This window comes from Colossoma macropomum, unplaced genomic scaffold, assembly GCF_904425465.1.
Source record: "Colossoma macropomum unplaced genomic scaffold, Colossoma_macropomum, whole genome shotgun sequence".
In the NCBI taxonomy this organism is placed as follows: domain Eukaryota; kingdom Metazoa; phylum Chordata; class Actinopteri; order Characiformes; family Serrasalmidae; genus Colossoma; species Colossoma macropomum.
Window position 1 is genome coordinate 13,729,986 of NW_023494806.1, and position 25,255 is coordinate 13,755,240.

The 25,255-nt window shown below is 38.2% G+C and overlaps 1 protein-coding gene across 1 annotated transcript; it reads left to right on the plus strand.

Annotated features, from left to right (window-relative positions):
• Positions 1-3,205: 3,205 nt before the first annotated feature.
• thbs4a (thrombospondin 4a) lies at positions 3,206-24,300 on the plus strand. The gene is made up of 21 exons (XM_036597845.1): positions 3,206-3,448; positions 4,074-4,271; positions 5,824-6,071; positions 7,762-7,864; positions 7,946-8,028; positions 8,146-8,197; positions 8,359-8,513; positions 10,649-10,786; positions 11,889-11,966; positions 12,078-12,368; positions 13,705-13,809; positions 13,902-14,009; positions 14,101-14,260; positions 18,189-18,307; positions 18,585-18,637; positions 18,729-18,910; positions 19,009-19,236; positions 20,135-20,331; positions 20,581-20,753; positions 23,066-23,205; positions 23,332-24,300. The coding sequence occupies exons 1-21, from the start codon at positions 3,379-3,381 to the stop codon at positions 23,382-23,384; spliced, it is 2,934 nt and encodes a 977-aa protein (XP_036453738.1). The 5' UTR covers positions 3,206-3,378; the 3' UTR covers positions 23,385-24,300.
• The last annotated feature ends 955 nt before the right edge of the window (positions 24,301-25,255 follow it).

Here is a 25,255-nt window from a genome sequence, read left to right on the forward strand (position 1 = left end):
CCTGGGCACAAGAGCCTCTGGAGGCCCCCCCTACCCCCACACTCTGATGACAACGCAAAAAATGATGAAAAAATAGACCTGCAAAACATCTTTAAAGGCCCATATCATTGAAAATTGCTCACTTTATTCAATAATAGAGGTCGATGCAGCATGTTAAACACTGTCAGAGTTTCAAAATGTACTGTTTACCCCACAGCCTGCTCAGTCTATACATGGAGACTAAGCTATAAAACAGTCTGTTTTGAAATCGTTGTTTCAGTGATGTCACAAAAACCAATTCAGAACCAGCACCTATCTGCCTATTCCTCCTATGACATAGTAGCCCCGCCCACTCATGTTAAAATTAAAAGTGTTTCAGCCTGGGCAATACAGGACAGCCAATCAGAACAGAGGTCATTTACATTTATGAGTCTTAAAGGCACAGTGACAAAAACAGCCTGTTTAATTCTAAGAGAGACAGAGGTTAAAAATGGTCATGTAAAACTTTATTTTGACAGTTTTTTCTTGTATATAACCAACACAAACATCATGACAAAATGTTGCGCATTGCCTTTATATGTATGTGTATTTATGTATGCTCTGAACAGTGCTGGAAAAATATAAAGTAACCACAATGATTATTTATCAAAAACGTGGAATAGTCTATGTTTCTGTATGGTCTTCATGTTGGGGGCTTTTATTTGTTTTATATCATTACATATAAGGCTATTAGTTCATCTAATTTTTGCATTTGCAGAGAACTGTCCCTAGTCTTTGAGCTGGTGGTCTGAGGCCCCAGGGCACTGGCACCACTTGCGGGCCAGTAATCCATCCCTGATGGCAGCAGTTTTTTCATTTCATTGTCTTTAAGCTTTATTTGCTGGCATCTGTGCAAGATATTATATTACAGACGCTAATTTATCATCAACCAGCAGTGAACCACAGTGGTGGAAAAAAGTGAGGAAACTGAGGAAACACAAAAGGGAATAAATCTCTCAATTAAAAGGACCAACACTGCTCTTTATTTGACAGCCAATAGTTCATTTATGCAGGACCCTACAGCTAAAATCTTAAGGCAAAAAAAACAAAATTCAAAGGATACAAGTTTGATCAAGTGTAGTAGTTCTCCATCCACACATGGCAAAATGTGTGAAGTATGATGCACTATGAAGACATGACGTTCATAGGAAGGCATGTCCTTCATTTTTTTTACTTTGAGTTTATTTCTGGCCTTTTGCAGGTAACTGTAGAAATGCAAAACTGAAAGTGGCATTGATTCAAGGCACAAAGCCATACAATTCCTGGAAGTGTTAGTCACAATCCAGTGTGCAGGATTTATTAAGAAACAGAAAATGATGCAAGAGTTTAAAGGTACACATTGTGATGATGATGCCATTTTATTTGGTATGATGTGCAGCAGTTAAGACTGATTTTAAAACGGATTCCAGCTTTGTTTGAAATACATTACCCATAGTCCTACAGCAAGTTGCACCAATCAGAGACGTCACAGTTACTGTGGAAGTGTTCTCTGTCAGCTAGCAGCATTCTCAGAAACAGAAATTAGCCTCTGATAGAAATGATGAAAATTAAATAAAATAAACTGGTCAATTTAAAATGTTTAGTTTAGTTAAACAATAATCCAGCTAAAAATTATGAAAAGACTCCCTGCTCTCTTCAACCTACTGCTGTACAGCAGGCTCCCTCTAAGCACAGAAATAAACATCCCCCTTTTTTTTAGGATAGTCACACATTCACATAGTGTTAATAAAATAACTCCTCACATTCCCTTTCAGTAATTAGATATGTCCATTGGGACGACTGTAAAAAATAAAATATATAGGCTAAATGAGGATTATAATACTATTTTTCTCTTTCATAGTAAGGTTCATTGCATCATGGCTGCTGAGCAACTTGTTAGTAAAAAACAAGGTACAAAACTACAAAACCAGAACAATAAATTCAAACACTTTCTGTACATGAAACTATTATATATAATATAAAACACTAATATATGAAAAAACCAGCAGAGAATAAATATGAAATTGCAAAAGTTGGCTGAAAACTGTTTAAAAAAGAAGGAGAGTTATTTGTCGACATCATTGACAGTGATTTCTCCTTAAAAACATTAAAGAGGAAATACAAGTGCAGTCTTATACCAGTCTTACCAGTTTTTAATTTTTTTTTCAAAAATAAATAAAAATATAATAATGTCATGATTCATCTTATAGCTGGTTGGTTTGGTTAGGTACCTGTGTCTGCGGAGAAAATGAATATCTATGGAGAAATGAATGGAAGCAGAGCCGCAGAAAAGAGGGTGGTCTCATTTAGCTCTGTATGATACTATCATGATACTTCAGCCATAATAGAATTCAGTTATGATTGGTAAAGGTTTGTGGTATGCTGGGTACTGCGATATGACAAACTGCAGAATACTGTGATTTATCACTTCTGACTGCATATTATGCCTCCAAAAGAATGCCTTTCTGTTTTGTTTAATGAAAAAAAAAGTTATTCATCTCACAGTCTTTTTACTGGAGCATAATAGAATTGTGTAGACAAAGAAATGTTCAAAACGCTTCCTCCTCCACATTTACCAGATGCTCTTATCTCATGACTGTAGCATTAGGAATCTAGCCCAGTGACATTCCTGCCTGAACAGAGAAGTGAACCTTCAGTCTTCCTATTCCCTTTTTACATACTTTATAACATGCTTTTACCTTTTTCAACTGTCAGATTGCAATGATTCAGTGTAAGTTCTGCTGCTACAGTTATTGACTTGATCCTTCATCTAACAAACTTCGCTTGAGCTAATAAAGTAATGGAATGGCCCTTCAGATGATGTTGGGATTTCCTGAGGGGAAACAGCCCAAGCTGTTGGAAGTACTGAAACAGACGGCACGTGTCTGGCAGTGTTTTATTCACCATCCACTTTTCACTAACCTTGGTCTGCCCTGACTTATTTCACATTAAATCTATTCATAATGAAATAATAAACCTCAGTACATAGGCCTCAGAGCATCAACATTGTTTTTTTTCATCAAAATATTGCAACTGTACATTTTTCCTCCCATCTCTGTTTTGTTTAGTGTGCACATCTGACATCTTTATAGTAAAACGGTCACATTCTGGGAAGTGAGTTAGGAGATTTCTGGAGGAGGTCCTTGGTCACACCTTCCATGTCTAAAGTCATCTGAAAAGCATAAATCTCTCGGGCACCTATCTGGTTTTCATTCAGCAACTGGGCTGCAGTCATCCAAGGGAAAAAGAGCGGCTGTTTTGGCTGCTACTGCTCTAAATCTTCTGCAGAGGCTGCAGAAGCACAGGCTTCAGCTGGGATACTAAAAGATCCTTCATTATTCAGGACTAGAAATTAGAATTTCTTCCACGAAAATCATCAAAATGGCTGCATGGGCAAGAATTTTATTCTGTTTACTTGCACTTTCCTCTACTGTGAATGCCCAAGGAATTGGTAAGTCAATAACTTTAATATTATTCCTAATCATTAATACAACAAAGCTGCTTTTTGTGATGCATGGCAGATTTTCTATTGGAAAAAGCAGAAACTGCACTCTGATGTTGTTATTAGGTTTTGCACTATGAAACGTTTATTATGTCTGGCAGCCATCAGTTAGAATGCTAACACAGTGCTTATCTGACATAAGGATTTGCATATTTAAAGTGAATATATATGGACTCCTATGGATAAACATGCTTTACAAAAATGGTTGAAATTAGAGGTGCCCTGCAAAAGTCTTACTAATGAAAATCTCAGCAGGGCCCCATCAGTGTGCTGTGATGGTAATAGGTGTGAATTCAAACACTCTATAAACTGGTCTTTGGTCCACAGTCATAGCTGGAAATAAGCAGCCTTAATAGCTTTCAGTAGCTCTGCTGAAATAAGACAAACGTTCAGTTATTCAGTGGTTATTTTAGCTATTCAGTAAAGTAATATATGCAGTTCAAAATCAAATCATTAAACTGTGTTTTACTTTATAAACAGTAATATTTCTGCATGTAGTCCACTTTTGCACAACAGGTGAAAAAAAGATTCAGTGGAATATAAGTAGTGTGTTAAGCTGACTTCTCTGTTGCAGTCTATGATCTCCTGGTGTCTCCGGACTGTTTGCCTGATCTGCTGCAAGGAGGACTGAAGACTAAAAATGTGAACGACGTTTTCATCCTGACAACCTTCCAGCTCCACAATAAAGCTCCAACACGTGTTTTTCGCATTTACAATCCTGCCGATAACAGCGATTATTTTGATTTCACTATGCATGGAAAGCTCAACAAAGGTACCTTCGGTTCGAATGAAACCTTTTTTAAGTGGTTAGATAGTAGAGCAATTAAAAATTAACTATTTTATTTTTTCACTAAAGTCTACTTATGATATTTGTGTGGGTTTCTGTACCAAAAACAGTTATAATTCATTCTTATATAATAGTTTTCTAACCTCTCAGTCTTATACAGGTAAATGACCTCTGTTCTGATTGGCTGTTCTGTATTCTACCTTTATTCAAAAAGCAATCCAGGATGAAACACCGTAGGCAGAATAGACACATAGACACTATATGGCCAAAGGTATGTGGACAGCTGACCATCTCATTGGACAACCCATTCCAAAACCATTGGCATTAATATGGAGTTGGCCCCTTTTGCAGCTTTGACAGCCTCCACTTTTCTAGGAAGGATTTCCACAAGATTTTGGAGTGTATCTGTAGGAATTTGTGTCCATTCAGTCAAAAGGGCATTTGTGAGGTCAGACACTGATGTTGGATAAGAGGGCCTAAAATTTCAATTTATCCCAAAGGTGTTCAGTAGGATTGAGGTCACGGCTATGTGCAGACCACTGGAGTTCCTCCACACCAAACTCATCAAACCATGTCCTTATGGAGCTCACTTTGTGCACAGGGGCACAGCCATGCTGGAACAGGAGATGGCCTTTCCCAAATTGCTGGCACAAAGGTGGAATCATATAAGTGTCAAAATATTTTTGTGTGCTGTAGCATTAATATTCACCCTCACTGGAACTAAGGGGGCTACCCCAGCCCAGAAAAACAGCCACAAACCATTATTTCTCCTCCATCAAACTTTATTTTTGGCACTATGCTGTTCTTGAGGCATTCACCAAAACTAGATTCATCCATTAGACTGCCTGATAGTGAAGCTTGATTCACTTCAGAGAACTTTACACACAATTCTTGTGCTGATGTTGCTTCCAGAGGCAGTTTAGAACTCAATAGTGACGCAACAGAGGACAGGCAATTTATACATGCTACACACTTCAGCACTTGCTGATTTTGCTCTCTGAGTTTGCGTGATCTACTACTTCGTGGCTGAGCTGTTGTTTCTCCTAGACACTTTCATTTTACAATAATAGCACTTACAGTTGACCGGGGCAGATCTAGCAGGACAGAGATTTCACAAACTGACTTGTGGCAAAGGTGGCATCCTAAAGTTACTAAGCTCTTCAGTACAACTCATTTTACTGCCAGTGTTTGTCAATGTGCAATGTGTGTGGCTGATACACCTGGACTCAATAATTAGCAGGAGTGTCCACATACTTTTGGCCATATAATGTATGTAAATGTGTTGTTTTTTGCGACATTACAAATACAGTGAATTAAAAAAGGTCTGTTTTTGTAGTGAACAGTATGTTTTGAAACTTTGAAAATTTAGTTTTCCATGTAATAAGCCTTTTAAGAAATGCAGTGATCTCAGACCAGGGTTTGAAGTCAGAATGTCTTGACACGTACAGAAACCTCTCTCTCTCTCTCTCTCTCTCTCTCTCTCTCTCTCTCTCTCTCTCTGTCTCTCTCTCTCTGTCTCTCTCTCTCTCTCTCTCAGTGTCTCTGAGGTATCTGAAAAGCAATGGAAAGATGGGCATTGCCAACTTCATTAAAGTGCCGCTGGCAGATGGCCGCCCGCACAACGTCATACTGCACTTCAGCGGGCTGACACACGGCACACCCAGCATGGCCCTGTATGTGGACTGCAGGCTGGTGGAGATAGTGGAGGACTTACCGGTCGCCTTCAAGATGCTGCCGTCTGGCCCCAACAGAGTGGCCCTGAAAACCATGCCAACTACAGCACAGGTCTGATTCACTACTTCAGCGATGTTTATATCATATACCACAGACTGAAATCCAAAAAGTATAGCCAAATAGTGTTTATTTATTGTTTCTTTTCCTATGAATCTTGAAACTACACAGCAGGCCCAGGCTAATTACCAAGGAAGTTAAAGGTGAAATAGTTAACTATTTTAAGGTCATTGTATTACAAATAACTTAGACATAGAGTGTTGTAGGATCCTACGGGCCCTAGTGCCAAAAACCCATATATATGAAAAGTATCTTCAAAAAATATATAAATAAAGAACCATAAGTGCTAACAATTTACTTGAACTCTACAACGCTACAAAACACTGACATAACCATGCCATAGCTGTAATATCATTATGCTGTCGTTAGTTATAAATGACTTACTAAGGTTAGATAAGTCAAGATAATCTTTTATTAGTCCCACAACGGGGAAATTCTCAATTACTGACAATAGTTATAGCATCAGAGGTGGCTTAATGGGAGCCTGGCCACTTCCTATTTCTCCTGTTATATCAAAAAGTTATATCAACTGCAAAAACGCCAGAGGGTGCCTGCGAGTGAGTACTACATTAATGGGGGTGAATGGAGCCAAACAGCTAAAAATGAAGTTAAAATAGTTTCTAACCACTTATCCAGGACCTTTCTTTAATTTTGGAAAGTAGAAGGATCTATTTCACATATCACATCTGCCATGACATGATTATGTCAGCAATATATAGCTGGGCTCAAGTTGAGAGTCACCCTAATATATTTACTTCTTTACTTGCTATTGCAATGTCTCAAGTAAGTTTATACTCTAATATAGTGTACTCTAATATTGAGATATTTCATCATGGTAGCCATCCATAAGTCATAGGTATGAAATAAGTAGTGATATAAGGGGCCTTCTGAAGACGTTTGGGCCCCCCTCACACTATGGGCCCTAATCTAACTGCACCGCCTGCACTACAGGTAGTTATGCTACTGAGGACATGTTATACAACAGTAGTTTTCAACCTGTGGGTTAAGGCCTGTCAACCTGCTTAGGGGGCTGTTGGCAGTCATCTTTTTATTTTAAACCACAAAACTTCACTGCAAAATTTAGACATTCAATCAAACCAACAAAGTTAAATATGCTGAATATTATTGTTGTGATAATTGAATCAGATGGAGTTCATCTGTCATGGATAAATGGCTACAAACATGAAATTGTAGGATGTTTTGGTGTTTATTATGTTGCGTGATTTTACAGTAAAGTGAAATTCAATAGGTTGCAATGATTTTTGTGTTAAATTGGCTTGTGTTTGAAACAATCAGGCTGGTTAAATCTTCTTGTGGGCTGCGAAGGCTTTTGTGGTGGGCTGTGTGGGCTGTGAATTGCAAGAGGTTGGGAACGTCTGATGTAGAATATGAAAAATACTTGTTACTGCAAATTCTAGAGCACATGTGCCAAATGCCTCATACAGGAATACTGAGTTCCAGGACAAATCTTATCGAATACTATACATCATACAGCTGCTGGATTATCATTGAGAATTGCACCCTTAATCATGACTGCAGATGATTGAACTGGCTGGCACTAGATTTTAATTTCTTTCTAAAATGATACCCTAGCGGCTATATGCCAAAAGAGCATAGCTTATAGTATTATACTGATGAAAGAGAAACATATTTGTTGTATACTTACTCTAACCATTTTCTTTAGGATAGTTTGTCAGACCTTAAGCTCGTCCTGGATGAGTCTGTTGAGAACGTTGTGGAGCTTCAAGATTGCACTCTCCAGCAGGGTGAATCACTGCAATTACTGGGTGAGAGGCTTTTTCTGGTACCATAAGTTGTGGTTGTGAAATTGTAGCAAGGAGTGTTTATTATAGGCCTAATCTCTATAGGACTTACATCAAAACTGGAGGCAGGTCCCATGTTGGAACTTGTAAGGATGATGCAAGAACTAAAAGAGAAGATGGACCAGCAGGTACCATGCAGTGTTTATTTTTTTTCCAGAGACCTTGGTATGCTATAAGACTCTTATTAAAGTTTTTCTGCAGGTAGAGTGATTTTCCAGGTCACTTTCTTCTTATTGTCCTAACAGATCCGAGAGACTGCCAACATGAGAAAAATAATTATGGAGTGTATTCCGTGTGGTGAGACTCTTTTCTGCTTGCTTCCACGAGGCCTGATGTGAAAACTTGTTCAATTAGTGCTGGCATTGTGCTTGCCTTCACTTAAGCCAGCATCATATACCATTATAATGATGATGATGACTTGCTGAGACAGGCTAATGAAGCATTTGGTTAATATTTAGATGGACAAAAAGGAAAAACAGACATGCCAGCCAAGTGTGCTCCAGGAGTTTGCTTCCAGCAGAGCATGTGTATTGAGACAGAGCGAGGCTATGAGTGTGCACCCTGTCCTAAAGGCTACACTGGAGATGGAGTCCACTGTGACGATGTGAATGAGGTAGGTTTTCCCAACATAAAGCAGTACTTCACCCATAAAATGCTGAGGACACAAACTTTGCATTGTATTTTTTTTTCTGCTTGCAAAATTTGTGTGGTATCTAGAACAGTCACAGTTAACTTTTTCCTAGCTATTTTTGAAGTAAAAAGGCAGTTCTTGTAAATGACCGCTGATCTGATTGGCTACTTTGTATTGTGCCTTATTCAGAAAACAGCCTGGCCTGAAATGTATAGAACAAACTGATGATACACGCAGCCTATGATTTAATCTGTACAACATTTTCACTGTATTTTAAACTAAATTTTCAATGAAGAAAAATGACAGCTATGATCATGTTGTTGCACAACATACTAGAGCTTGAAGGCAGGGCGAGTGTGGCATATGATATGAAGATGTAGTGGGTTGTTGATTAGTGTTAGGATGTCTTTTCTCCACACATTTTTGCATTGCAATATCACATTATTTTAAAGCATCAATTCCAGTGTTGGGTTTTTGATTTTGAAAAACTAGTCTGAAATGTACGGTCTTAAATATATTCAGTAACATATTCCAGTACGATGCATAAAAAAGGGACATTCAGATCTTATTTAGAACACATACGGATAAAGCACATGGAAAAACTCACTGTCCACATTTTTAATTAATTCACTGATCCTCACTGTTACTGGTTGGCAGTTTTCTTGATGTAATTCATCATGTTTCATGATGTTTCATGTATATTGCCTGTGTTATCCACTGCTGCTCCAAAAATCCCACTTCTGTCTTAACTAAGCAAACAATTTACCATATCCCAATAACAAAATCTTGCAAATCTGACTATAAACTGGCTAGCTATGTGAATTTCAGTTAATGACACATATTTTAAATGCTGTGAAATATAACTTATACTTAACAAAGATACTTAATACCAACCCTGATTATTACACCCTAGAACTCCTATATTTCAAATCGAAACTGAAATCCATCAGAAAAAAAAAAAATTAAAAATAAACCATGATGAATTCGAAATGGGTTGTTTTGTCAGCTTAGTTTCCATATACTGATTTGTATGGACATGAGAGCAAGCCATATGTTTTGAAAATTAAACAATGTTTGCATACTACATAACATTTTTTCTATACAATAATTGTCAGCATTTAAAAATGATATGGTAACACTTAACTTGAGCTGTGCAACATAACAATGACTTAACCTTTCCATATACACATCATGGCACATTGTGTACAATAATATAACATGTTATCATTAGCAGTAATTGTCATGACAGATTGCCATAATGTTGCCATAATGTTATGACAGCTAATGAGAGTACACAGCAAAAATAAGAGTGTGACATAAGCTGTCATGACAATTACTAGCAACGCTAACATAGCATGTTATATTACTGAACAAAATCTGTCATTTCCTCCTGGAGGAAAACTGAATTTTCCATGTGGCTTCTTTATGGCTGGTGTATTTCTGTGGAAATGAAACCATATTAATTATTTTATTAACTAAAATACATTACTTGTGAGCCATGTTAGCATTAACTGGAGTGTTCATCCAATATAGTCCCTATTTAGTAAGTTACTGACCAAGAGGAGCTGAGATACAGCCTCAATCAGGAGGTGTTTTTAATTCCTTATTACCTTTACAGTTTATTTTATTGTAGCCTTGACCACTCTTGTAGCTAAAACTGTAACTTTTGTGTGTTCGTTATTATCCGCAAGTCTGTCAGTTCAGGCTCATCCTGCAGACAGATGGAGAGAAAGCATGCATTCATAACAGACTAGCTCTCTCTGTGGAGTGCGAGTGGCCCTCCCTAAAAGCCGCTTGTTGTTTTTTTCCATTACTCACTGCAGTACGTTATCTCTCCTTGCACAGAGCAAGTGTCCTACATTGCTGCAGGACAATCAAAGCCATTCAGTAAAACCCATGTAATAGCATTTTATCAAGGCTTTATTTACAGTCGTTGTTTGACTGCTGCATTTTGAATTTAAAAGCAGTTTTATGAGAGATTGAAGTAAACACTCAGCATGAGAGTGCACACGTTTGCCAATTGCACAAAGACCACGTGTGCATGCTTGCTTGGTGTTATGAAATACAGATGTATGGACGATCATCTTGTCAGCGTGTTGTGATTTGTGTGCTTGTAGTGTCAGTTCAACCCGTGTTTCTCCAGTGTGCGCTGCATTAACATGGCTCCAGGCTTCAGATGTGAGAGCTGCCCCAGAGGCTACACTGGGGAGGTTGTGCAGGGGGTGGGCATCACCTATGCCCAAACACACAAGCAGGTGAGAAAGCACATAGCAGGATCCAAAGCGTATAATATTGAAATCATGGAGTCATTAAGGTTATATTCAACCTATAAAAACAGATATTCTGTTTTTAATAGCTGCCACCTTGCAAACAGTCTATTATTGCACTAAGCAGTTTTCCCATGTATTATATTCGTCTTGTATATGCTTAATCTAATTGCTAAACAGTTCCTGTTTTCTAACCCCTTGTTATTGTGTTATTGTGACCGTATTATTGAGTTTTCATTAATTAAATCAGTCAGTAGCCATTATGAAAATAATACGTAAATTATGAAGTTACTGAATTGTGGGTCACATACAGGCTCTTAAGATTTAAGGGTTAAGGGTTTACTCCTATTTTTACATGATTACAAGTACAGTGCCGTGCAAAAGCCAGAGACCACCCTTCATTTATTTAATTTCCAGCCAAAATGTCCATGAAGTGCAAGTTACTAATTATTCACAATTACAACTAAATATAAATACATTTTTTCAGTATTTAATATTTCCACCTTTTACCTTTATTACTTTTCAGTAGACTGAAATCTGTAGGCAGTTCAGTCTTAGAAGTTGGTTGCATTTTCTGCTTCTTATGATCCAAGTAATCTCAAACACATTCATTAATTTTGAGGTCTGGACACTGCAGAGTCCAGGCCTCAAGAGTCCAGTACACAAGCAACTTTTCTATGTTTCAAGGATGTTTATCCCATGGTGATGGTGGTTTTGGTGGTCTACCAGGAGTTAAATTTTCTCTATATATTTTAGGAACGCATGTGGATTTTTCATACATCTAACCACCTCAGAAACAACTCCTGAAAAATTAATAACTTGTCCCTAATGGCTAATGGTTATGACTGGAAATAAAATCAATGAAGGGTGGTCTTTTGCACAGTACTGCATGTACAAGTGTTCATAAGATTGAGCTGTATGTAGTGTATTTTTTATTGAAGGAGGAATGTTTTCTTCAATGTGGTGTGTTACAGCCAAATACTATACAGTTCTCCATGCATGTTAAGGTGGCAAAAATGCTTCATTCTGCTTCTGTTTTGGGCATTGTTATTGATGCCAAATCATCACTAACCTCTTCTCTGTGCACCAGGTCTGCACTGACATAGATGAATGCCAAAGCTCAGACAACGGAGGCTGCACCCCTAATTCCTACTGCCATAACACTGTGGTAAGATGTTCATTTCCATCTCCATTCCTGTTTACCTCCTTCATACAGTGCTACAAAACTGTAAATAAGCTTCTGTGCGTTTTTTCAGTTGTCGGTGGTGTGTTCTTTTAGGGTTCCTTCCGCTGTGGAGAGTGTATGCCTGGTTTCTCTGGAGACCAAGTGAGGGGCTGCAGGTCTTCTAGACCAGGTTCTGACTCTAGTACTGGACCAGGCTCTGGCTCTGATACTGGACCAGGCTCTGGCTCTGGTACCGGACCAGGCTTTGGATCTGGTACCGGACCAGACTCTGGTACTGCTGCTTCTGCTGCTCTCTCTAGCAGGCAGTGTGGAAACGGCCAGACCAACCCCTGTGACATCAACGCTGAGTGTATAGTTGAGAGAGACGGAAGCATCAGCTGTGTGGTGAGATGCTGAGATAGAATGTGCTATATATCTCACAAAACACCTAACCTATAAACCACGTTATACATTACAGCAGTGGTCACCAAACCTGGAGATCTACCTTCTTGCAGAGTCTAGCTCCAACCACAATCTGCCACATCTGCTCCAGCTAATTAACTTCTTCAGAAGTTCCTGATTGGCTGGATCAGATGTTATATTAGGTAAAGGGGGCAGCATTTTAGAACTGGAACTAAACTCTGCAGGAAAGTAGAGCTCCAGGAGGAGGGTTGGTGACCACTGATGTACAGTTTGGACCATGCTTTGAGCTTGGACACAGTGTTTAAGGAATAGTTTGGCAAAATAAATATTGAAAAAAGTCAACACTTACACAAAATGTAGTCCATCAGCCAAAACATGTTTGGTGCTTCTTTAGTTTTGCCCTGAAGCTACAGGACTAATGTTCACTACTGGTCAAAGGTTTGGAATCACGTTTTTAATTCCATAAAACCAATTTAGTGTCCAATAATTATATAAAATAAATTCAGTCAGGTATCCTGATTAACTTCATAGCTTTCAAACAGTTAGTAGGAAGCTAGTAGGCTGTAAAAAAGCTGTAAATAAAACCTAGATGTGTCCAGAATGATGAACAGAGCTGTAGATATTTCTAAAAAAGCATTGGAAATTAAGGCTTAATAAACATAACCTACAAAGTGCTTATATTTAAAAAAAAAGCGATAATCAAATTTGAAGTAGATAACTTGACAAAAAAGACTAGATATAGATAATTACCCTATACAGTAACTCAAATCACTTGAATAATCATAATTAAAAAACCTTTTAGTGTCTAGTTTAATATTTAAATCACATTATGTGAGTTATTGTGTATAAAATAGCACAAATTATTAATGTACTACGTGATTCCAATCTTTTGATAGTAGTGTAGCTAACAAGCTTATATTTACCAGTTAGCATCATGCTAATGCACACCACCTTCCTCAAACATGAGGTACATCACATAGCAAAAATAGCATTAGCAATCATCTTAATGCTTGAATTTTCTCAGTAGGTTTGTCCATTTTAATCGATAAATATGCCATACAGTGTCAGAAATGACATAACAAGATCGCTTAACAACTCCACATGATTTAAGGCAAGTGTGTAACGATTTAGCCATGCAGTTTACAAGATGCTACCTGGTGCCTCCATTACTTGTTAGCTACATTAGCATTGTAGCTCAAGTGTAATAAGGAAGCAAACCTTAGACACCAAACATGTCTTGGTTGATGAACTACAATTTAGCTAAGGGGAAAACTGTAAAAGCATTGAACTATTCCTAAATGCATTCTTCCTTCTTCAGTGCAACATCGGCTGGGCAGGCAACGGCTATGTGTGTGGCAAGGACACAGATATTGATGCTTATCCTGACAGAAAACTTCAGTGCCAGGATGCAACCTGCAAAAAGGTGAGCCACATGTAGCTTTTCTTCATCTTTAATTCCCTAAGGCATGAAAGCCTTAAAAGACTAATGAATGGTCATTTTCATGCTGCTTCCAGGACAACTGCATGTCCGTGCCTAATTCCGGCCAGGAGGACGCGGACAGGGATGGAAAGGGTGATGCGTGTGATGAAGATGCAGACAATGATGGTATCCTCAATGAGAAGGTACACACTAGGAATCCTCTCACATTAATACAGAAGCTCTTTAATAGCTCTTTGAAATGACCCTTATTTTCTCTGTGTGGTCATAAAACAGGACAACTGCTGGTTGAACCAGAACGTAGACCAGAAGAATAGTGACGACGATCTTCACGGTGATGCATGTGACAACTGTGTAAATGTGAATAATCCAGACCAGCGGGACACAGACCAGGATGGACTGGGAGATGCTTGTGATGATGACATGGACGGCGACGGTAACAAATATTTAAAGCTACATTTTGTGATTTTAGGATTTTATAAAATAATTGATATACAAACATTGACACAATTTTCTCCTCAGATCAAACTTGCCCGAAACATATTTTGTTCTCCAAAGTTTATCATACTGTTCTCTATGAAAATGGACAAAAGTATTGACAATATTTGGGCTTCAAGATACAGTGCACTACTGTTTTTACCAATCAACATACTTTTGTCCATTTATAAAGATAATAGCAGGGGATAACATATAAAAAAAGGACTGCTAGATGAATGAGCAAAAAAGGGGGAGCCTAAAAAATAAGGTTTGGTTTTTACTTGCTGTTAACAAATAACTAGAAGCTGATTATTGTGGACTTCTGTGGACCCAAGAAGAAAAAAAGACAGTTTGGCTAAGATGGGCCTGATTTACATCTGGCTCAAGTTGTAGATTCTCAAAGCCTGGAGAGGAATTTGTGCCAAATTGAAAAGCAACCACTACAGTGGAAAAATGTGAAATGTAGTGCACACATGATGTTTCTTTTCCATCGTGACAAGAAGAATATTTGCCAAAATGGAAAAACAAAACTATTACATTGCTTTCATGTCGCTTGACCTCAAAAACAATACACGAGGATTTACATTTTAAATTACAAAATGCTGAATTTGTGTCAGAATTGAATACAGTCCTCCTTGAACTGTAATGAAGGCACAACTATTGCTTTCCATCATGCAGTACTTCAAACAACATTAAAACAATTTAATAGATCTTTTACTTTTTATTGTTGCATGTTTTCCACATGTTACTGTTTAAATACAATCTCACATGTGCATTTCACTCTTTTGGTTGTGCTTTAATGAGACAAATATGTTTGAAGTTCAAAAAAGAGGCCAATGATGTGAAAACATTGTATTAGAGATTTTGTTTTTCATTTTGGCACACGTTGCATGTCACGATAGAAAAGTAATGCTGTGTGTATTGCATTTCAAGTTTTTCCACTGTACATGGTACAAATTCCTTTCCATCGTGAACCAAATACATCGTAATGTATTACGTGTTAAGCGTCTCCTATATTTATTATCCATTTGGGCTTCTCCACCTTCCTGCAGTCTGGAGTCAGTACTAGTTGGGCAGTCCAGTTCTAAAATCTGATTGGCTGATACATGCTTGAAACTATTGTAAAATACTGCATAAAAGCACATAAATAGGAACTGTCCAATTTTAAGCATGTCATTATATGGCTTATAATATGTTTAATGCAGAAACATTTTAATGAACTTCAGAAGAAGCCTGACTTTGTCTGATTTACATCACTGCAATTATGCTAATTACTATTAGCACCCTTATGGGATTTTCAGTATTATGTTAGACAAGCTAACAGTGGTGCTATAGAAGCTGTACATGGACATTTGGAGCTTATAACAGCTTGTAACAGACGTTCTTGTGAGATATCTTTTACTTTGTATATTGCTGCTTTATAGAGTCCTTCAGTAATGATTTGAACTTAAATCTTGTTAAATCTTGAAATCGAATGCTGGCCACTGCTATGTATTTATAAATCACAGAGTGACATTGACACAGGTGATGTTTTTTCAGTAAGAACAGAGATGTCAAAGAAACATATTTCCACCTCCCTCAGATTTTCCCCATCTCAGCCTTGCCTCCCTGCACCTCCAAGGACATTTGTTTTCGCAGAAACAGTGCGTTATGTTTGAAAATATCTTTTTCAGTTGGCCTGTTTTTTGTCCAGATTTTCTTGCGCTTAGATCATTTTTATGGGGGAAAAAACAGGAGCGACTGTGAGCCTGCATTCTTCAGAACACCAATTAGAAGCATTTTTTCAATGGGCTTCTTAATAGTTATTCAGGTGACAGCTGTGCGCCTGGGGGGCATTCTTACTGTAAAGTCCCTTTGAAGCACAGCATCAGTAATGACAATTATGTGTTCCAGTCTGAAAAGCATAAAAAAGCACAAGCCCAGGCAGAGCTTGACATTTACAGTCTGTTCTGAGAGGCACGGCTCCAGGCACTTGACTCAGTTGACTCCATTGTGCAGAGTCTGGTCATGTCTTCCTGGGCAAAACCACATTTCCACTGCAAAGTCCAGCCAAGAGCTGATGACCAGTGGAAACTATTCTGCAGCGCCCTAACTGAAACACTGCCACCTTGTGACATGCAGCCCAAAATAAACATGTGCACAAAAAAGGCAGGACCACTCTATACATGCCAGACTACTAACACATCAGCGTGATGCTCATGATTCTGTTTGCTCCATTCAATGACATTTTAGGCTTTGCAGGTCACAGAACCGTTCAGAAATGTGTGTCATACATAGTTTGTTGTAGGACTGTCACAATTACTCAGTTTATTTAACTTGACTAATTAGATTTTTTTTTCTGGACTAAAAACAATCGCTGGGTACACAGACGCCTCCAGAAGTTTTTGGACATTTGTGCTATACTAAACATAGGAAGCAAAACGTCAAACCAAGTTACATTTACTTTTTACAGACCCTTTCATAGCTGGAATTTTCTCTTTGACAAAGTGTTCTTTTAAAAGGCATATTTTTATGGTTTAAGCAGTTTCTTTGTACACTTCCGATTTCATGCTCCCATCAATGAACACAAGCTCACAGATTCCACTGTAAGGAAAACTGTCAGACTTTCATGTGTCCACCTCTGTGCTTTACAGTAGCCTTAGTGCAGTCTGGTTGGAATTGTTCTCTGTGCATTTGCACAGCGATTTATATCTTAGACTGTCTTAGACCATCAAAAAAATATGTAAGGTCACTAATTTAGACAGTAGGCAGTTATTGGTCAGATAAAACACTAACATCAGAATAAACACAAATAAACAAATAAATACATAATACATTGTGATTGTGTCACTGTTAGCTTAACCATTACCAAAGTGCTCCTCAAGGAAGTCCAGTATTTATAGTTACCAACCTTTTTAAAGGGATTTGCAGTTACTTAAACAAAACATTGTTACTTGTTGTTTTATTGTTGTATTATTTTACTGTATTTACACTCATGTTTTGTTGATTTTATAAGCGAAAAGGTTTACACATCCTCTATAACATTGGAAAAAAAAAACATAAACACATACACATTTCGTTTTGTGTTCTAAATGTTAAATTCAGCAAATACACAGTAATTTTGCATTAAAATGTGCAGAAGCACATTGTAAAACCATTGTAAAACCTCTGTAAATGATGTGTTATTTTATTTTCACTTAGAAAATCAACAAAACAGGTAATTTGACCAGGGTTTACCCAGACTTTTCAATACGACTGCATTTGTATTTATTCTTATGTTATTTAGTGGTTTTACTGGCAAAAGATTAAAAAATTAATTCATGCTGTAAAGATACATAGTTTCAAACCATTTTCTTGTCTGTCTAAGACTTTTAAAAAAAATATATATATATACATATATATAAATACACACACACATATACACTATCTAAGCCGCTCATCCTTGCAGGGGGTGCTGGAGGTTATCCCAGCAGTCATTGGGCGCAAGGCAGGAAACACACAGACAGGCTGCCAGACCATCACAGACATATATATTCACACCCAGGGGCAATTTACCATCTCCAGTTTGCTTGACTGTATGTCTTTAGACTGTGGGAGGACCTGAAGGAAACCCACGCAGACATGAGGAGAACATGCAAACTCCACACAGAAAGAACCCCTGGTCGCCCGGCCAGGGAATCGAACCCAGGCTATAAAAATACTGTGGCAAAAAATATGTTATGTATAATATATAAATAAAAAACATTTTGCAATCTTTGAAAGGCTAAGCATGGATTGTTATTGTCCAGTCCTACTGTTTGACCTTGTTTTGAAAACTCCACACTGACAGCCCTGTTTTGCTGTACTGATTTTAATTCAATCACTTTGGTCAGTTACTCATCAATAACCTGTTGTATTTAACTGGCCAGGTTTGAAGAATATTCTAGATAACTGCCAGACAGTTCCTAATCCTGACCAGCTGGACAGTGATAACGATGGTGTGGGAGATGCTTGTGACAGCTGCCCTGAGGCGCCCAATCCCACTCAGGTACACCATCTTTCAGTTATTTCCATTTTTGTAAATAATTTCAACTATGTTTACTGTTATTTTACAATGAAAAGAAGTACATTGAAATGAAAAAGTACATTTCTGAGCATTCTAACACACTTAGGGCCGGTTTCCAGGACCCAGATTAAGCTTAATCCTAGACTTTTCTATGGTAAATCACTAGGCTTAATCCATGTCCACAAAACAGGGCCTTAATTATGCATATCTATTGTTTTATACATCATTTTGTTGCCACCTTGCTTGCTTGTTCTTACAGTCTGATGTTGATGACGACCTCGTGGGAGACACATGTGATACTAACATAGACAGGTAAATGTATTCACATAATAAGATGCTTATTCAGCGTTTGCTTTATCTAATCCAGTTACTCTTCATCTTTAACACTAAATCTGGTTTGCAGTGATGGAGACGGACACCAGAACACCAAAGACAACTGCCCCACCATCATCAACAGCTCGCAGCTAGATACAGACAAGGACGGGCATGGGGACGAGTGTGATGATGATGATGATAACGACGGCATCCCTGATGATAAAGACAACTGCAGGCTGGTGCCCAATAAAGACCAGGCAGACGAAAACAGTGCGAACCACACATCATCCTCCATATATTCATATGTAAAACTGTGTCATGCTGTACTTGCCTGGTATGATGTTTTATATCTCCGGATGTTTTATTAGATGATGGGGTGGGCGATGCCTGTGCTGGAGACTTTGACCGGGACCATGTGATCGACCGAATCGATACTTGCCCTGAGAATGCAGAGGTCACACTGACCGACTTCAGAGCCTATCAGACCGTGGTGCTGGACCCAGAGGGCGATGCTCAGATTGACCCCAACTGGGTCGTCCTCAATCAGGGCATGGAGATCGTTCAGACCATGAACAGCGACCCAGGACTTGCAGTGGGTAAGTCTGCTCGACCTCCCTTAAATACATGAATGATCTGGACTGAACCTCTTAGCAGAATGTAATGGATTCCCAACTTCAAAGGTCAAAAGATCTTGAGCAGCATTCACCACCCTCCTCCCGGAGACCTACAGTACTGTGCAAAAGTCAGAAAGTAGCTGTCGTGTATTTAATTTACAGTGAAAATGGCCATCAAATACAAGTTATACATTTTTCAGGAGATTTCTGAGGAGATTAGATATAAGATTGCATAAGGAAGGGCAAAGTCAAATTTAAGTAAGTGAAAAAAACAGGAGTTTCCAGAAATGGACTGCAAAATGAAGTGAAAATGAGAATCCTAACAACCATGTAAGACCCGCTAGACCACCAAAACTGTCAACATCACACAAACAGTACTTAAGGTTTTCATATTTGAGATAAAATCAAGCTCCACTCTTGCTCCAGATCTAAAAAAAATCCACAGATGCTTCTGTAAATTGTTCCATCCCTGCAGAATGGAAACTATAGTAAAGGCAAAGTCTAGACACACAAAATACTAAAAAAGTCCATTATATTTATGTTATATTAAATTGAAAGTATATGTTTTCAGTTTTTTCTGACACTGAAAAATAAATAACTTGTATTTAATGACTGTTTTGACCAGAAATTAAATAAATGAAGGTAGGAGGACTTCTGCCCAGTACTGTACCTTCTGGAAAGATTAATCTCCAAAATTTAAACTCATCATCCAATCTAACCACAGACTTCAGGGACTAACAATCAGCTGTAGTAGTTGGATCAAGTGTGCAGTATTAAGGTGAAAGCTAAGCTTTACAGGGCGTAAGATCTCTAGGAGCCTGGCTGGTGACTACTAGTCCAGAAGCTGAGCTAAATTTGTAGTTCTCACTGTTCCTCTCAGGTTACACAGCCTTCAACGGGGTTGATTTTGAGGGCACCTTTCACGTGAACACAGTGACTGATGATGACTATGCTGGCTTCATCTTTGGCTACCAGGACTCGTCCAGTTTCTACGTGGTGATGTGGAAGCAGACAGAGCAGACCTACTGGCAGGCCGTGCCCTTCAGGGCTGTGGCCGAGCCTGGCATTCAACTCAAGGTTCCAACAATCTCCATCTCTATTGCTCACATTAGCTTTTGACGCTCCACTTCTGTGATTATCATTAAGCTGCTCTTCTGGCCTCAGCAGAGGCATTTTTTAGAGCCTAATGGAGGATTGGCCTTCATAGTGAAGCATGTGCAGAAATGTTTAATACAATAAGGTTTCATCCGCTGCAGTCCAGTGATGGATCTGGCCTTTAAAGAAGAGCTGCAGCAGTTAGCTGAGTGTCTCTCTCTATAATTCAAGGCTGTAAAATCTAAGACGGGGCCTGGGGAGTTCTTGAGGAATTCTCTGTGGCACACTGGGGATACCAAGGAACAGGTGCGTCTGCTGTGGAAAGATCCTCGCAATGTGGGCTGGAAGGACAAAGTCTCGTACCGCTGGAACCTGCAGCACCGACCTCAAGTGGGATACATCAAGTGAGATGCCTTAAAGGGCCCATATTCTACATTTTTCTTATGACATTTGGGACACTTACTACATGTGTGTGGTTTTCTGTACCAGTGTCAGTCATAATTCATTGTTTCGTGACCATATTTCAATCTCTCTTTATCCCTTATAATTAAATAGGCTGTTTTTTACTGTGCTTTTAAGACTGGTATATGTAAATGAACTCTGTTCTGATTGGCTGCCCTCATTCAAAAAACAGTTCAGGCTGAAACACTGCTTATAACTTTACCACGAGTGAGCGGGGCTAAAATGCTGTGGGCCAAACAGGCAGATATACAGTTAGGGTCAAAATTATTAGCCCCCTTTATGAAATCAAACAAAACCGTTAGCTTTTCCAAGGAGATGACCAGTATCAAAAGTGTTTTTAGTAATTACTTCCAAAAGTACAAAGACAAAATATCTACAAAGTTTGATGAAGATATTTTACTGACATACTGAGTTGAAACAAAAAAAAAGAAAAATGGAAGGCAAAAATTATTAGCCCTCTAACAACTAATAGTAAATAGCGTAACCTTTCTGACTCACAACTGACCGCAACCTTTTACTGTAGTTCCTAATCATGTTGGCACATGTCTTTTGAGGGATCTTAGCCCGGGAAATTGTTCCAGCTCATTATTACATGGTTTTCAGGCATGGACCTTAACCTTGAGCTCCCACCATAGATTCTCTATAGGACTGAGACCTGCGCTTTGAGAGGGCCACCCTAAGACATTGATTTTGGTGTCCTTCAAAAAGTTTTGGACCAACTTGGATGTGAGTTTCAGGTCATTGTATTGCTGGAAGACCCAACAGCAACCTAAAGCCAGACTGGCAGCAGATTTCTTCACATTATCTTTTAAAATGTCAACATAATCTTCTTTCTTCATCATCCCCTGTACCCCTGAACAAGGTTTCCTGCACCTGAAACAGTCTGCTTGTACTTGTGCTTGTATATGCTACGACGATGCAGCATATAGCTGCACTGGACACTGTGAAGTGCTCGGAATTGGCAGTATAGCTGACCCCCGTAAGATGAGCATCCACTACCTTCTTTCCGAGGTCAACTTATTTCTTTGTTTTTTGGCATGATGAAATTACCTGTTATAAAGAATTTAAGTGTGGTGCCTCTCAACTTAGCCTTTAAGTGCCACTAGCCCTGTTCACTGGAGTCTATTTAGAAACGTTCAATGCTGATTGATTGCACCAGTCAAGTCAGATGGGGCTCAGCGGGCTAATGATTTAACCCTTTACATCTTTACATCAATGAATGATTTTTACATTGGACAGAATATTAGGAAAATCTCCTTGAGGGCTAATAATTTTGACCTTAACTGTATGTAAATGCATTGATATTTGTGACATCACAAAAACTATGAATTCAAAATGGGCTGATTTTACAGCTTAATTTCCATATTTGAACCATATATAAAGGAATGAGTAAACAACACATTCTGAAACTTTAACAATGATTATATAATACTTTTAATTAAAGAAATAATAGGTTTTCCATGATGTGGGCACTTTATGTGGTAAGTAGTCTTAAAAGGCTTATATTACCATATCAAAGAAAACTACATTTTTGTTCATTTTTAATTAAAGAGTGTGATGTTCTATGTAAGCACTGGCAAAGTGTCAAAATGTGATGCTCACTCACCAGTGAGTTCATTATATTTGGGGTCACAACAATCAACATATTTACATATAACCACCTACTCAGCCTAAACCCTCACGCATTAAAGTGATGAGTTTAATCACTGCATACAGTCAGAGTTATTGGAGCATAAGTTATGGGAAAGTGATTAAATGCTGTTCCTGGCTGTCGGGAAGCAAAAGTATCTTTGCAGCCTTTCAAAGGATCTGGACATCCAAAAGAGGCATCTGGAGTTTTTTTCTCCCTGACGTTCTCAAGGAATTGGGCCTCATTCACCAACTGTTACAAAGAAATTTCTTCTTAAAACCCACTTACGCAGTTTTTACAAGATTCAGCAATCTGTTTTCTTATTTTGAAATTGTTCTTAGCTATGAACAGAATCTACACAAACTCAACAATTCTGTAGTTTAAGAACACTTCATGAATCTGACAGACTTTTTCTTAGGACTTTTCTTAAGAACAAACTTAAGAAGATATTGCTGAATGAGGCCCAATGGGTCTTAAAGGCACTATAACAAAACAGCCTGTTTAAATCCCAGATGTACAGAAATGTTGGAAATTGGTCATGTATAGTTGTTGTTACTGGAAATCAGTCCCATGTGATGGACATCAAGCAGACAGATGTCTTATGATTTCATTTTGCTTGCGAAGGGTCCGCTTTTATGAAGGCACCAGCCTGGTGGCAGACTCTGGAGTGGTCATTGACACGAGTATGAGGGGTGGCCGCCTGGGTGTCTTCTGCTTCTCGCAGGAAAACATCATCTGGTCCAATCTGAAATATCGTTGTAATGGTGAGAGAACTACATGTGTTACAGTTCTACAATAGCTCTTGGCTGATTTGACCCAAATTTCCAGATGGAAAGTTTTCCAGAGATGTTAACACATTTCTCCCCACTGTGCATGTGTTGCATTTACAGATACAATCCCTGCAGACTATGAGGAGTACAGCGCGCAGCACATCTCCAGCTAAGAGGATACAGACAGAACTAAACCATGCAGTAATTTAAAGGGGCGCTCCTGCTATAAATGCTTACGTGGCTAATAATAATAATGATAATAATGAAGATAGAATGGGTTTGTTTTTGTAAAGTAAATGAATGTTGTCCACATCATTTGGCCATGTTAGCATTTTTTGGCTAAGCATTGCTTAAAGCAGTCAGTCAGTTGGCAAATCGCTCATTTGGGTGACAAGGGCAGAAACCGATTCACTGATTTTTTTGCTTTATTCAGATATTGGATTTATCCACCAGCATCAGCACACCTGGTAGTAACTCATTCCCTTTTATAACACTATGTAATTAATAATTATGTCTTGTAGCTGATGGATTTGAATGACATGTATGCCAAGACTAGCATTAACATACTGGTAGGAATAATTTCAAAGGTCTTGGAATCTGATTATCTTTAATGGGACAGACCTGAAAACACTGGGGTTAATGGTCTGTTTTCACTATGAATGGACAGGTTAACAAAGTCATAAAGGTCAGTGTTGACCTCAGATGAATATGTTTTCTGATTTATTTTGGAACTGCAGTATGCTTTTTTAACATTTTAAGGAATACTCAGTTTTTTTCAAGCTTACCTCTGTCTGCCTTATCTGTACATGCAGCAGATGGAGATTAGCTTGAAAAATGCTGAAGTGCTCCTTTAAGGCTCTTCATATTATTCATGCAACCACAGCACATAATATATGTACTACGTTACATACAGAAAATAACTTCATCCTTCTGCATTAGCCCACTTTTACAGTTCAAATATACATGTACAGAAGCACTTAGTTCAAACCCAACTTTATTTCCAGGGTGAATCAACACAACTTATATTTTTGTAACTTTTCAACTTTTTTTGTATTGAAAGGCCAAACAAATAAACAACAACAAAAAAACACTCAAAAGGACACGTTTGATCTTGCCTGTCGCTTTGCGGCCTTTGTGAGGAAAAATATCTGATAGTATTCAACAGGTAAGAAAGCAGACAACATAAAAAATGAAATATCAAAATTAAGGTCAGACATTTTTGTAAACTTATTGTACACATTGTTTTTTTTGGAAAGGTAACAGTTTATGTCATGCAAAATTAGTAAGAACAACACAAAAGCAATGAGTTCTCTCTTTGTAAATAGTTTGAGCACACCTAGTGGTCATCTTTACAATGGACTCTGTACAACAAAGAAGATAGCTTTTAGCCTTCATCTCTAGCATATTCTGTGTAAGAGGTTATGTGTAATATAGACATGGACAGCACCAAATCATTCACAGATACAGTCTTCTTCAAACAAAACATAATATATATGGGAGCTCGACTGGATTCATCATGTTTTTAAAGTGTCGGGAACTGCAGGCCAGTTTATTAATGTTGTAAAAAGCGTTCAAATATTTAAACACAAATTTTGCACAATACATTTTCATTGGTTGTGACTGGAACTTTAAAGGGAGTTCAATAACAATGTGGACTAAAAGGATTCAATTAAACAATTTCACTGAAATACTTGGCCTGGAAAATGCAATGTTTTCTCAGCGATAGAGAGCAACACATTTCTGTAACTTTAAGTAAGTGTGTGTGTGTGTGTGTGTGTGTGTGTGTGTGTATGTGTGTATATACATGTACACACACACACACACACACACACACATATACATATATATATATATATATATATATCACACACAGAGACACACACAGTACTGCGCAAATGGTTTAGGCAACTTAGAAAAATACATTTAAATCTGATCAGTAAACATTTATTTGCTCAGAGAAACATTAATGTTACCATAAATACAAATAACTGTATATGTTCGGGAGAAATCTGGAACAAAACTTTGTTCAAACTGTGTAGCTTTT